Here is a 13,667-nt window from a genome sequence, read left to right on the forward strand (position 1 = left end):
CGGCCTCGCATCCGCCCCCAGAGTCTTTACGAAGATCATGGCGGCTGCCATGTCCGTCCTACATTCCAGGGGTGTTATGGTCATCCCGTACTTGGACGATATGTTGATCAAAGGTTCTTCTTTCGAGGACTGTCGTCTTGGGGTTCAGGTCACGATCGACACCCTTTCACGGTTAGGATGGCTGATCAATCGGAAGAAGTCCTCTCTAATCCCTGCCCGACGGATCACCTTTTTAGGCATGATATTCGATACCACCCAAGGGCGAGTTTTCCTCACACAGGAGAAGATGTCCTCCCTGCAACGAGGCCTCCGCGTTCTCCGGCGTCAGCGTCAAGTTTCCATCAGGTTCGGCATGCGAGTAGGTACCCTTTGCACAGTTCCACCTCCGGCCCCTCCAGCTGGCCTTGCTGAGGAAGTGGGACAGATCTCCCTTTTCTCTGGACCGCAGGTTTCATCTTTCGCCGGAGACCCGCCACTCACTTCGTTGGTGGATCAATCAACGCAACCTCGCGACAGGAAGGTCATTCCTCCCGCTCCACTGGAAGATAGTGACCACCGATGCCAGTCTCCAGGGCTGGGGGGCAGTGTTCCGGCATCACACAGCGCAAGGCCGATGGACACCGCGGGAGAGTTGTCTCCCGATCAACATTCTGGAGATTAGAGCCATCCGGCTAGCCTTGCAGCAGTTTCGGCACCTAGTACAGGGTTGCCCGGTCAGGATCCAGTCGGACAATGCGACGGCGGTGGCGTACATCAACCACCAAGGAGGCACAAGAAGTGTCGGGGCGATGCGAGAAGTCAGGAAGATTTTGCACTGGGCCGAGTGTCATCACTCCCTGATCTCAGCAGTACACATCCCAGGCGTGGACAATTGGGCGGCGGACTTCCTCAGCAGGGAAGGCCTCGCCTCCGGCGAATGGTCCCTCAACCGGGAAGTCTTCAACCAGATCTGCGACAGATGGGGAGTTCCGGATGTGGACCTAATGGCCTCCCAGTTCAACTGTCAGGTTCCGCAATTTGTAGCACGGTGCCGCGACCGCTTGGCTTTAGGAGTCGACGCCCTCACCCTGTCATGGAGCCAGTTCAGTCTCCCGTACATCTTCCCTCCGCTCCCTCTGATCCCGAGGGTCCTCAAGAAGATCAAGGCAGAAGGAATTCCAGTTATTCTGGTGGCTCCGGACTGGCCCAGGCGAGCATGGTTTGCGGAACTCACTCAGCTCCTCGCAGACCCTCCGTGGCGCCTTCCAGACCGTCCCGATCTTCTGCAGCAGGGACCTGTTTTCCATCAGAACTCAAGGGTCCTAAATTTCACGGCCTGGCTATTGAATCCTGGGTTCTAGCTCAGGCTGGTTTTTCTTCAAGGGTGATACAGACAATGATTAGGGCCAGGAAGCCATCTTCATCAAAAATATATTACCACACGTGGAAAGTCTTCTTCAGGTGGTGTAAAGAACACAGCATTTCTTCTCCTCTCGCCTTCTCCCTTCCTTCCCTATTGGCATTCTTGCAGTCAGGCCTAGATGCGGGTCTCTCGCTCGCCACACTAAAGGGCCAGGTATCGGCTTTGTCAATCCTGTTTCAGAAGCCACTGGCCTCTCGCCCACAGGTTAAGACCTTCATCCAGGGAGTTGCCCACCTGGCCCCGCCGTATCGTCGGCCTCTAGAACCGTGGGACCTTAATCTAGTCCTAGGGTCACTTCAGGGTCCTCCCTTCGAGCCCTTGCGGGATTCTTCCCTTTCTCACCTGTCTTGGAAAAAGGTGTTCCTCGTTGCCATCACTTCTATTCGAAGGACGTCAGAGCTGGCAGCTCTCTCTTGTCGTGCCCCCTTTTTGTTTTTTCACCAGGACAAAGCGGTTCTCCGGCCAGATCCCTCCTTTCTCCCAAAGGTGGTCTCCCCGTTCTATCTAAACCAAGAAATTGTCCTTCCGTCCTTCTGTCCTGGCCCCTCTCACAGCTTGGAGAGGTTCTTGCACACTCTGGACCTGGTGCGCGCCCTCAGAATTTACGTCTCCAGAACCGCGCCGTTCCGTAAGTCGGATGGTCTGTTTGTCCTTCCTTCTGGTCCCAAGAGGGGTGAATCGGCATCCAAAGCCACAATTGCCAGATGGATCCGTTCCGCCATATCTGAGGCCTATCGGATTCGGGACAAGTCTCCGTCGCGGGGGGTAAGGGCGCACTCTACGCGGGCAGTGGGAGCCTCTTGGGTGAGTAGGCATCAGGCGTCGGCCGACCAGGTCTGCAAGGCCGCCACCTGGTCTAGCCTGCATACCTTTACTAGGTTCTACCATGCTCACACCCAAGCATCGGCAGATGCTAGTTTTGGGAGAAAGGTCTTGCAGGCGGCAGTTGCACACCTGTAATAGGGTGACAGCATTCAATTATGGTACAAGCCCGTCGAGGGAGGTCGTTGTTTTCTTCCTATCGGCGGTGCTTCTGTATTCCCACCCAGGGACTGCTTTTGGACGTCCCATGGTCCTGTGTGCCCCAATGAAACGATAGAGAAAGTAGGATTTTTGTGTACTCACCGTAAAATCTCTTTCTGAGTCTTCATTGGGGGACACAGCACCCACCCTGCTTGTTTTTTGGTTGTTAAATTGCATTTGCCTGCCATTTTCAGCGGTCTTATGTTCATAGACCACTTGTTCGCATGGCTTCATTGTTTTATGTATGGTGATTCTCGTACTCCTCCTACTGCTTGTGCACCAAACTGGTCTGAGCCCGCCTCCGGCTCGGGGTGTATACTGCTAGGGAGGAGCTAACTTTTTGTGTTTACTTAGTGTCAGCCTCCTAGTGACAGCAGCATAACCCATGGTCCTGTGTCCCCCAATGAAGACTCAGAGGAAGAGATTTTACGGTGAGTACACAAAAATCCTACTATATATATATATATATATATATATATATATATATATATATATATATATATATATATATATATATATATATATATATATGTATGTATGTATATATATATATATATATATATATATATATATATATATATATAGATGGAGAGATTATATATAATATATTATATCTGTCGATATATCTATGTCTATATCTATCGATAGATTCCGTAGATAAATATTAAATTGTAGGCTACAATGTGATTGATATATCTGTAAAAATAGAGTCGCGATCAGGCCTTATTTTCAATTGTGAGTAGAGACCTTCCCCGTCTGTCCCGAATGTCCCGCTGCCTCTGTTCAGATTTCTTTCCATGTAAGCTTTAGTACTTTTGCAGCAATTGTCTGATCATGCTCTATCCATGGAACCACAGTAACAGGCAGGCAAAAAAACCCAACTCGGGACCCCTTCTAAATACTCAATGTTTTTGAAAGACCACTTAAGTGCATTTCGATTTTATGGTACCTACCTGAGAAAGTAAAAGTATTGCAGAGCTTCTCTGGGGTCGGTCGGTTCAAATTTCCGCGTGTAAAGCATAAGAAGACGGACAAAGTTGAGACGTCGGACACCAACGGGGTCTCCTCCTTCTTGGCTCACTGCAATGACAGATGAACAATTTGATATCACATGTCTAGTGTGGACAGAACGGTCGGCAGAATGAAGAAGAGGCTGCTCAGTGCCACTGAAGTGACTTGGATGGGGCTGCACTACCAGGAACAACACTTGGGTTGTATACAATTGCTGAAAAGTAAACCAAAGAAACTTCATTCTGCTGCTGTGTAATGGCCGTGTCTGACCATACAGGGACATGGTCTGATAATACCACAGCTCCTGGGCTGGGGAGGAAGTAAAAAATAAACGGATTTTTGTGTACTCACCGTAAAATCGTTTTCTCTTAGCCATCATTGGGGGACACAGGACCATGGGTGTTATGCTGCCTATCCATAGGAGGACACTAAGTAGATGCAAAAGCATAGCTCCTCCTCTGCAGTATACACCCCCTGGCCGGGCCAGGCAGTCTCAGTTTTAGTACACAAGCAGTAGGAGAAAAAAAAAAAAAAAAAAAAAAAAAAAATAGTAAAAACTTCTCAACGGAGGAACATGAGAAGATAAAAAAAAAAAAGTGTCATAACCAAATAAGGTACTGAGAGAACCAAGGCCCAACAGGGCAACAGGGTGGGTGCTGTGTACCCCAATGATGGCTAAGAGGAAACGATTTTACAGTGAGTACACAAAAATCCGTTTTTCTCTGATGCCTCATTGGGGGACACAGGACCATGGGACGTCCTAAAGCAGTCCATGGGTGGGAAAAATAAAAACAAGGCAACGCAACCCAAGGACTAGGAACCAGTCCCAGACAGCCTGGAGCACCCACTGAGAGAGGTGCTCTACTGCCGTTTGCAGAATTTTCCTACCCAGATTTGCCTCAGCTGAAACCTGGGTATGGACTCTGTAATGCTTTGAAAACGTATGTAGGCTAGACCAGGTCGCAGCCTTACACACCTGTTCCACTGAAGCCTGATGCCGAATGGCCCACGAAGCGCCAACTGCTCGCGTGGAATGAGCCCGCAGCCCACTAGCAATGGGCTTGAGTTGCAAGCGGTAGACTTCCTGGATCGCAGAGCGATCCAGCGAGCCAGAGTCGCCTTTGAAGCTGCCTGTCCCTTCTTAGGCCCCTCAGGAATGACGAACAAAGAGTCCGTTTTCCTAAAGGGGGCTGTCCTGGATATGTAATATCTGAGAGCTCTGACGAGGTCTAACGAATGCAGAGACCTTTCCACCCTATGAACAGGGTGTGGACAAAAGGAAGGCAGAACAATGCGCCTGGGCCAGTCCGGTGCTATCAGTATCACCGGGACTCCCTCTGCCTTGATTTTCCTGATTACCCGCGGCAGCAGAGGTAGAGGTGGAAATATGTAAGGCAGGCGGAATTGGTGCCAGGAGCAGACTAGAGCATCCGCGCCGATGGACTGCGTGTCGCGTGTCCTGGCTATGAACGCGGGTACCTTTGCGTTCAACCTTGAGGCCATTAGATCCACGTCTGGTGTGCCCCAGCGAGTGCAGATGTGTAGAAACACATCTGGGTGGAGAGACCAATCTCCGGCGGCCAGGCCTTGGCGACTTAGAAAGTCTGCTGCCCAGTTCTCTACCCCCGGTATGTGTACCGCTGACATCACTGATCCCGACGATTCGGGCCAGCTGAGGATCTTGTGCTTGTGGGCCTCGAGATAAGCCGCTTTGCTGCGGGTGTTCCCTGCCGATTGATATAGGCTACAGCTGTCGCATTGTCCGATTGGACTCGAATCTGACGACCCGCTAGCAGAGGGCAGAACGCTCTGAGCGCGAGGAAGATTGCGCGGAGTTCCAGGATGTTTATGGGTAGGAAAGACTCCTGGGGCGTCCAACGTTCTTGAGCAGTGTGGTGCCGGTACACTGCTCCCCAGCCTAGGAGGCTGGCATCCGTGGTCAGGACCAGCCAGTTGACTGGGAGAAAAGATCTCCCCTTCGATAGGGATGAGGACCAAAGCCACCAGTGGAGTGCGTATCTGACTGAAGGCGTCAGGTGAAGATGTCTGTCCAGGGAGAAGGGGCTCTTGTCCCAGGCCGCTAGAAGGGCTAGCTGCAGTGGGCGGAGGTGCAGTTGAGCAAAGGGTACTGCTTCCATAGCTGCCACCATCCTGCCGAGCACTTTCATGCTGAATCGAATGGAGCGAGACGGAGGACGTAGAAGGCAGCGTACCGCTCGTTGAAGAGCGATCGCCTTGTCCTGAGGGAGAAGGATCAAGCCCCGACGGGTGTCCAGGGACATGCCCAGGAAGGTGATGGATCGTGATGGGATCGGGGATGATTTGTCCAGATTCACTAGCCACCCTAAGCGAGATAGGGTGTCCACAGTGATCTGTACGCTGGTTGAGCAGTCGTGGAAGGAGGGGGCCTTGATGAGGAGGTCGTTCAAGTAAGGGAGAACGACTACTCCCCTGGCGTGAAGGACGCTCATGGCGGCCGCCATGACTTTGGTGAAGACCCTTGGTGTGGTGGCAAGGCCGAAGGGTAGAGCTATGAATTGAAAGTGGGAGTCCTGAATTGTGAAGCGGAGGAACTTTTGGTGATCTGGGGCGATGGGTATGTGCAGGTACGCGTCCTTGATGTCTATGGAGGCGAGGAATTCCCCTTCGACCATGGATGCAATAATGGACCTTAGGGACTCCATTCTGAATCTCCGTACGTGAACATGTTTGTTTAGGTGTTTGAGGTCCAGGATGGGTCGAACTGACCCATCCTTTTTGGGGACCACAAAGAGGTTGGAATAAAAAACCCCGAACTTCTCGACGTCTGGGACAGGTATTATCACTCCTGCTGTTTAGAGCGAGTGGATTGCTGAGAAAAAAGCTTCGCGTCGTTTTCGAGTCTTTGGGGGGTTTGAGAGAAAGAACCGACTCGGGGGTCGGGTCCGAAATTCTATGTGGTAACCGGAAGACACAAGGTCTCGCACCCATTTGTCGTCTGAGGCGGCAGCCCAGATGTGATGAAAGAGCCGCAGTCGACCTCCTACAATGAGTGTGTCTTCTGGGGCGCCGAAGGAGTCATGAGGGGGGAAAACGTCGTGGCCGAGTCTCCCTAGTCCTGGACTGTTTCGGTCTAGGCTGCCATGACGAAGTGGGTTTCGGGGAGAGCTGAGAAGGTCGGTCTCTGCGTAGTCCGCGGCTGGTGGCGGGGACAGCACGGGATGTCGACCAACCAAATGAGTTCCGAAAGGAGCAGAACAAGGACTGTGGACGTCTGGTGAAGGACGTCCTGGACTTCAGCTGGGGGAGGGAAGTACTCTTTCCTCCCGTGGCGTCAGAAATGAGCTTGTCCAGACGTTCGCCAAACAATCGGTCTCGAAAAAAGGGAAGGCCCGTGAGAGACTTCTTGGCGGCAGAGTCCGCTCGCCATTGTCGGAGCCAGAGAGCTCAACGGATGGCTATGGTATTTGAGGCGGCAAACGCTGTGCAGGTAGCAGCGTCCATGGAGGCCTGCATGAGGTACTCCGCCGCAGCGGCAATTTGAGCTGTTACCTCTGTGAAGGTATGAGTGAACTGGGATTCCTCAAGCGAAATGTTAAGGGATTCTGCCCAGACCGAGATCGCCTTAGCGACCCACACAGCGGCAATGGAGGGCGAAAGGGAGGAACCCGCAGCCTCAAATCACAGCGGGCGAGGTGCTCCACCTGTCTGTCTGTCGGGTCCTTGATGGAGGAACCATCGGTTAAAGACAGGAGCGTCTTTGTGGTAAGGCGGGAGACCGGGGGGGGGGGGGGGTCGACTGAGGGCGGATCGGCCCAGCCCTTAGGGGCAGGTGAGGCAAAAGGGTACCGGGACTCCATGAGTTTTCGGTTACCGAAGCGCCTGTCAGGCTTCTCCCTTTGCTTTGTGAGGATATCCTGAAACTCTGGGTGATCAGCGAAAACCTTTTGGGGTTTCCTTGCCCTCTTAAAGGAGACCGCATGGTCAGTGGTAGTGGATGGGGGATCCTCCACATGCAGAGTTTGGTTGACTGCTGCTATAAGGGAGTCTATTGCAGTTTGATCATCTGGGGAGGATGAAACCAAGGAATCCTCCTGGTACAAACAGCATTCTCCCTCCTCCAGCTCATCAGAAGCCGTGGAGCGTGTGGGAGAGCCTGCCCTGTGTGCTCCCGAGGGAGAGCCCGCTGGAGACACTCGGCCGTGTGCTCTTTTCCTGATCCCTGCAACCGGTGAAGCATGTGCCCGGATTACCTCAGAAGGATCCTCCATAGGGGTATCCTCAGGCTGCGTTCCGTCCAGGGACCCAGAAGGGTGTGGAGGACGACATTGCATAGCTAGCACCAGGTTCTGTGACAGTTTTTCCATGGATCGGGACAGAAACTGCCCATCCCGGTGGGCTGGGAGCCATAGGCTCTGGGCTGACGGTTGCGGCGGTGGTGGCAGGGGGGTCTTGGGGGGGGGCACAGGTCTCACAGAGAGAAGAGGTGTGATTACGTGGTAGCTCAGCGTGGCAGAGAGTGCAGGCTGAATATTAGACTATGTCGGCTTTAGCACTCTTAGAATTCTGCATGTTCCTAATAGGAGTATGCCAGGAGGGGGAGCAATGCTCAGCAGAGCTACAAGTGAAGCAAGCACCTCACCAGAATCAGCCGATAGCCCCTTCCTCAGGAAGGATTAAGCTCTATGGAGATCTTCACACGCTTTCCTGGGGGGGCGGGGCTTATCGCGGCCACGGGGGGGGCAGGGCTTAGCGCTAAAAGAGCGCGAAGATGAAGTCAGTGTGCTCCCCCTGCTGTGGGTAGTAAAAAACGTCGGGAAGGGAGCTTCTGATAGTTTTCCTTCCTCTCCCTCCCGTCAGCACACAGCTTGTCACTGGTGGTTCTCTCTGCTCGCTTTTCTGCTAGAGCAAATAAACAGAGCAAATAAACAGGTGAGTTCCTGAGCTCTGGGCCCTCCCCTGTCACCGGTAAATTATCTGCAGGACTTTCTGCAAACAGGAGTGACTTCCCCCCCCTCTTCCAGCCAGCAAGCTAGAGAAATGTTAACACTGTGTGTGCAGGATCCTTGGGGCTCTCCTCCTTGCACTCAGCAAGGGACTTTCTCATAATAAATACTGTAAATGTCCTGGGAGCCTTCCCTGCAGCGTCTTTTCTCCCTTTGTTTGGGAAACCAGTCAGGGGGGATCTCACCTTAAAACACTGCTTCAGTCCAGGCAGTGAAAATAGTCAGCTTGCTGTGTCCGGTCACACCGGTGCCATATTCAACTCAGAGCCTGCAAAGAGGGGCTGAGGAATTGGTGCCATATTCAACTCAGAGCCTGCAAAGAGGGGCTGAGGAATTGGGCTATAGGGGCACAGGCCTCTACCCTGGGCTTTGGAAAATCGGTGTCTGTGGAACCCATCGTCCAGTGTCGCAGGAGGGGGTACATGGAGGCGACACTCCACGTTCCCGCCCGTTGATGGTAGTGGGAGATCGGTCCCAAAAGGAAACAGTCGCCCTCAAAAAATAACAAACCTTGAAAGTAAGTGCCTCCTACAGACACTAAGCTAAAACTGAGCTTGCCTGGCCCGGCCAGGGGGTGTATACTGCAGAGGAGGAGCTATGCTTTTGCATCTACTTAGTGTCCTCCTATGGATAGGCAGCATAACACCCATGGTCCTGTGTCCCCCAATGAGGCGTCAGAGAAATACAGACATTACAGCTCTAGATTGCAAATTATTCTTTCTTTGATGTAAAACATTTCTTAAAAACAGCGAGGGAAAGGTTTTACCTCACAAGAAGAATCAGCTATAATCACATGCTGTAATGACTTTATACTGGCTTTCTTCCTCCCTGGCCCAGGAGATGTGATATGATCAGACCATGTCCCTTTATGGTCAGACACGGCCATTACACAGTATATAGCAGGGGCACATATATAAGATTATATCAGCACATGAACAATTTTTTAAAACACATCCAATTGTGGAAAGAAGGGAATTTTGTTTACTTACCGTAAATTCCTTTTCTTCTAGCTCCTATTGGGAGACCCAGACAATTGGGTGTATAGCTTCTGCCTCCGGAGGCCACACAAAGTATTACACTTTAAAAAGTGTAACCCCTCCCCTCTGCCTATACACCCTCCCGTGCATCACGGGCTCCTCAGTTTTGGTGCCAAAGCAGGAAGGAGGTAAACTTATAAATTGGTCTAAGGTAAATTCAATCCGAAGGATGTTCGGAGAACTGAACCATGAACCAAAAGAACAATTCAACATGAACAACATGTGTACGCAAAAGAACAAACAGCCCGAAGGGAACAGGGGCGGGTGCTGGGTCTCCCAATAGGAGCTAGAAGAAAAGGAATTTACGGTAAGTAAACAAAATTCCCTTCTTTGTCGCTCCATTGGGAGACCCAGACAATTGGGACGTCCAAAAGCAGTCCCTGGGTGGGTAAAAGAATACCCCGATAAAAAGAGCCGAAAACGGCCCCCTCTAACAGGTGGGCAACCGCCGCCTGAAGGACTCGCCTACCTAGACTGGCATCTGCCGAAGCATAGGTATGCACCTGATAGTGTTTTGTGAAAGTGTGCAGACTAGACCAGGTAGCCGCCTGACACACCTGCTGAGCCGTAGCCCGCTGCCGCAATGCCCAGGACGCACCCACGGCTCTGGTAGAATGGGCTTTCAGCCCTGAAGGAATCGGAAGCCCCGAAGAACGGTAGGCTTCAAAAATCGGTTCCTTGATCCACCGAGCCAAGGTTGACCTGGAAGCCTGCGACCCCTTACGCTGGCCAGCGACAAGGACAAGAGCGCATCAGAACGGCGCAGTGGCGCCGTGCGAGACACGTAGATCCGGAGTGCTCTCACTAGATCTAACAAGTGCAAATCCTTTTCACATTGGTGAACTGGATGAGGGCAAAATGAAGGTAAGGAGATATCCTGATTGAGATGAAAAGGGGATACCACCTTAGGAAGGAATTCCGGGACCGGACGCAGAACCAGCTTATCCTGGTGAAAAACCAGGAAGGGGGCTTTGCATGACAGCGCTGCAAGCTCCGACACTCTACGGAGCGATGTAACTGCCACTAGAAAAGCCACCTTCTGCGAAAGACGTGATAGAGAGACATCCCGCAGCGGCTCAAAAGGTGGTTTCTGAAGAGCCCTTAGAACCTTGTTAAGATCCCAGGGTTCCAGCGGCCGCTTGTAAGGTGGGACTATGTGGCAAACTCCCTGCAGGAACGTGCGGACCTGCGGAAGCCTGGCTAGACGTTTTTGAAAAAACACGGAAAGTGCCGATACTTGTCCCTTGAGAGAGCCGAGAGACAAACCCTTGTCCATTCCAGATTGAAGGACGGAAAGAAAAGTGGGTAAGGAAAACGGCCAGGGGGTAAAACCCTTATCAGAGCACCAGGATAAGAAGATCCTCCAAGCCCTGTGATAGATCTTGGCGGACGTTGGTTTCCTGGCCTGTCTCATAGTGGCAATGACATCTTGAGATAACCCTGAGGACGCTAGGAGCCAGGACTCAATGGCCACACAGTCAGGTTGAGGGCCGCAGAATTCAGATGGAAAAATGGCCCTTGAGACAGCAAGTCTGGTCGGTCTGGGAGTGCCCACGGTTGACCCACCGTGAGGTGCCACAGATCCGGGTACCACGACCTCCTCGGCCAGTCTGGAGCGACGAGGATGGCGCGGCGGCAGTCGGACCTGATCTTGCGTAACACTCTGGTTGATGTACGCGACCGCCGTGGCGATGTCCGACTGTATGCGGATCTGCCTGCCCTCCAGCCACCGATGGAACGCCTTTAGGGCTAGATACACTGCCCTTATCTCCAGAACATTGATCTGAAGGGAGGACTCTGTCGGAGTCCAGGTTCCCTGAGCCCTGTGGTGGAGAAAAACCGCTCCCCACCCTGACAGACTTGCGTCCGTCGTGACCACAGCCCAGGATGGGGGCAGGAAGGATTTTCCCTTCGACAGAGAAGTGGGAAGAAGCCACCACTGAAGAGAGGTTTTGGCTGCCAGAGAAAGAGAAAGAAGGGAATTTTGTTACTTACCGTAAATTCCTTTTCTTCTAGCTCCTATTGGGAGACCCAGACGATTGGGGTGTATAGCACTGCCTCCGGAGGCCACACAAAGCAATTACACTAAAAAGTGTAAGGCCCCTCCCCTTCTGGCAATACACCCCCAGTGGGATCACTGGCTCACCAGTTTTAGTGCAAAAGCAAGAAGGAGGAAAGCCAATAACTGGTTTAAACAAATTCACTCCGAAGTAACCTCGGAGAACTGAAAACCATTCAACATGAACAACATGTGTACCCGAAAAACAACCAAAAATCCCGAAGGACAACAGGGCGGGTGCTGGGTCTTCCAATAGGAGCTAGAAGAAAAGGAATTTACGGTAAGTAACAAAATTCCCTTCTTCTTCGGTGCTCCATTGGGAGACCCAGACGATTGGGACGTCCAAAAGCTGTCCCTGGGTGGGTAAAGAAATACCTCATGTTAGAGCTGCAAAGACAGCCCTCCCCTACGGGGAGGCAACTGCCGCCTGCAGGACTCTTCTACCTAGGCTGGCGTCCGCCGAAGCATAGGTATGCACCTGATAATGTTTGGTGAAAGTGTGCAGACTCGACCAGGTAGCTGCCTGGCACACCTGTTGAGCCGTAGCCTGGTGACGCAATGCCCAGGACGCACCCACGGCTCTGGTAGAATGGGCCTTCAGCCCTGATGGAACCGGAAGCCCAGCAGAACGGTAGGCCTCAAGAATTGGTTCTTTGATCCATCGAGCCAGGGTGGCCTTAGAAGCCTGCGACCCCTTGCGCTTACCAGCGACAAGGACAAAGAGTGCATCAGAGCGGCGTAGGGGCGCCGTGCGGGAAATGTAGATTCTGAGTGCTCTCACCAGATCTAACAAATGTAAATCCTTTTCATACCGGTGAACCGGATGAGGACAAAAGGAAGGTAAGGAGATATCCTGATTAATATGAAACGAGGATACTACCTTAGGGAGAAACTCCTGAATGGGGCGCAGCACTACCTTGTCCTGGTGGACCACCAGGAAGGGAGCCTTGGATGACAGCGCTGCTAGCTCAGACACTCTCCGAAGAGACGTGATCGCTACCAGAAAGGCCACTTTCTGTGATAGTCGAGAGAGTGAAACATCTGTCAGAGACTCGAAAGGCGGCTTCTGGAGAGCAACTAGTACCCTGTTCAGATCCCATGGATCTAACGGCCGTTCGTACGGGGGGACGATATGACAAACCCCCTGCAGGAACGTGCGTACCTGCGGACGTCGTGCTAGACGCTTCTGAAAAAACACCAATAGCGCCGAGACTTGCCCTTTAAGGGAGCCGAGCGACAAGCCCTTTTCCAACCCAGATTACAGGAAGGAAAGAAAAGTAGGCAATGCCAATGGCCAGGGGGACACTCCTTGTACAGAGCACCAGTAAAAGAAAATCTTCCACTTCCGTGGTGGATCTTAGCAGACGTGGGCTTCATAGCCTGTCTCATGGTGGCAACTACCCCTTGGGATAATCCTGAGGACACTAGGATCTAGGACGCAATGGCCACACAGTAGGTTCAGGGCCGTAGAATTCAGATGGAAAAACGGCCCTTGGGACAGTAAGTCTGGCCGGTCTGGTAGTGCCCACGGTTGACCGACCGTGAGATGCCTGTCGCCAGAGCTCTTTGATCGTCATGAAAACCGGGACCTTGCTGTTGTGCCGATTCGTGAAACCCGTCCGGGTGCAGAGACCATTCTCCTGCGTCCACGCCCTGGTGACTGAGGAAGTCTGCTTCCCAGTTTTCTACGCCCGGGATGTGAACTGCGGATATGGTGTATGCTCTGTCTTCCACCCCTAGCAGAATCCGGCGGACTTCCTGGGAGGCTCGCCGACTGCGTAGTCCACCTTGGTGGTTGATGTATGCCACCGCTGTGGATTGTCCGACTGAATTCGGATCTGTTTGCCTTCCAGCCCCTGCAGGAAGTCTTGCAGGGCAATATACACTGCCCAGAGCTCCAGACAATTGATCTGAAGAGTGGACTCCTCTGAAGAGAGTCCTTGATCGTCTGAGAAAGGGGGACGTTCCTGTGTAGGGACATCGACTTCCCCTCCCATTAGCGAAGAATGTTCTATTGAAGTGGACGCAGAAGAAACTGCGTGAAAGGGACTGCCTCTGGATGAGGTGTCTCCTTGAAGGAGAGACTGCACCCCCGTCTGTAGTGACCGCTGTTTGTCCAGTGGAAGCTTCACCATCGCTGAGAGAGTGTG

At 52.4% G+C, this 13,667-nt stretch overlaps 1 protein-coding gene across 1 annotated transcript in view; it reads right to left on the reverse strand.

Moving 5' to 3' along the window:
* Positions 1–13,667, reverse strand: part of NUP93 (nucleoporin 93) — a 124,188-nt gene that overhangs the window by 18,669 nt on the left and 91,852 nt on the right. Inside the window, exon 14 of the mRNA XM_075326897.1 lies at positions 3,379–3,505. Within this exon, the coding sequence (XP_075183012.1) occupies positions 3,379–3,505 (127 nt within the window). The remainder of the gene's footprint in view (positions 1–3,378; positions 3,506–13,667) is intronic.

This window comes from Anomaloglossus baeobatrachus, chromosome 10 (assembly GCF_048569485.1).
Source record: "Anomaloglossus baeobatrachus isolate aAnoBae1 chromosome 10, aAnoBae1.hap1, whole genome shotgun sequence".
Taxonomy (NCBI): Eukaryota; Metazoa; Chordata; class Amphibia; order Anura; family Aromobatidae; genus Anomaloglossus; species Anomaloglossus baeobatrachus.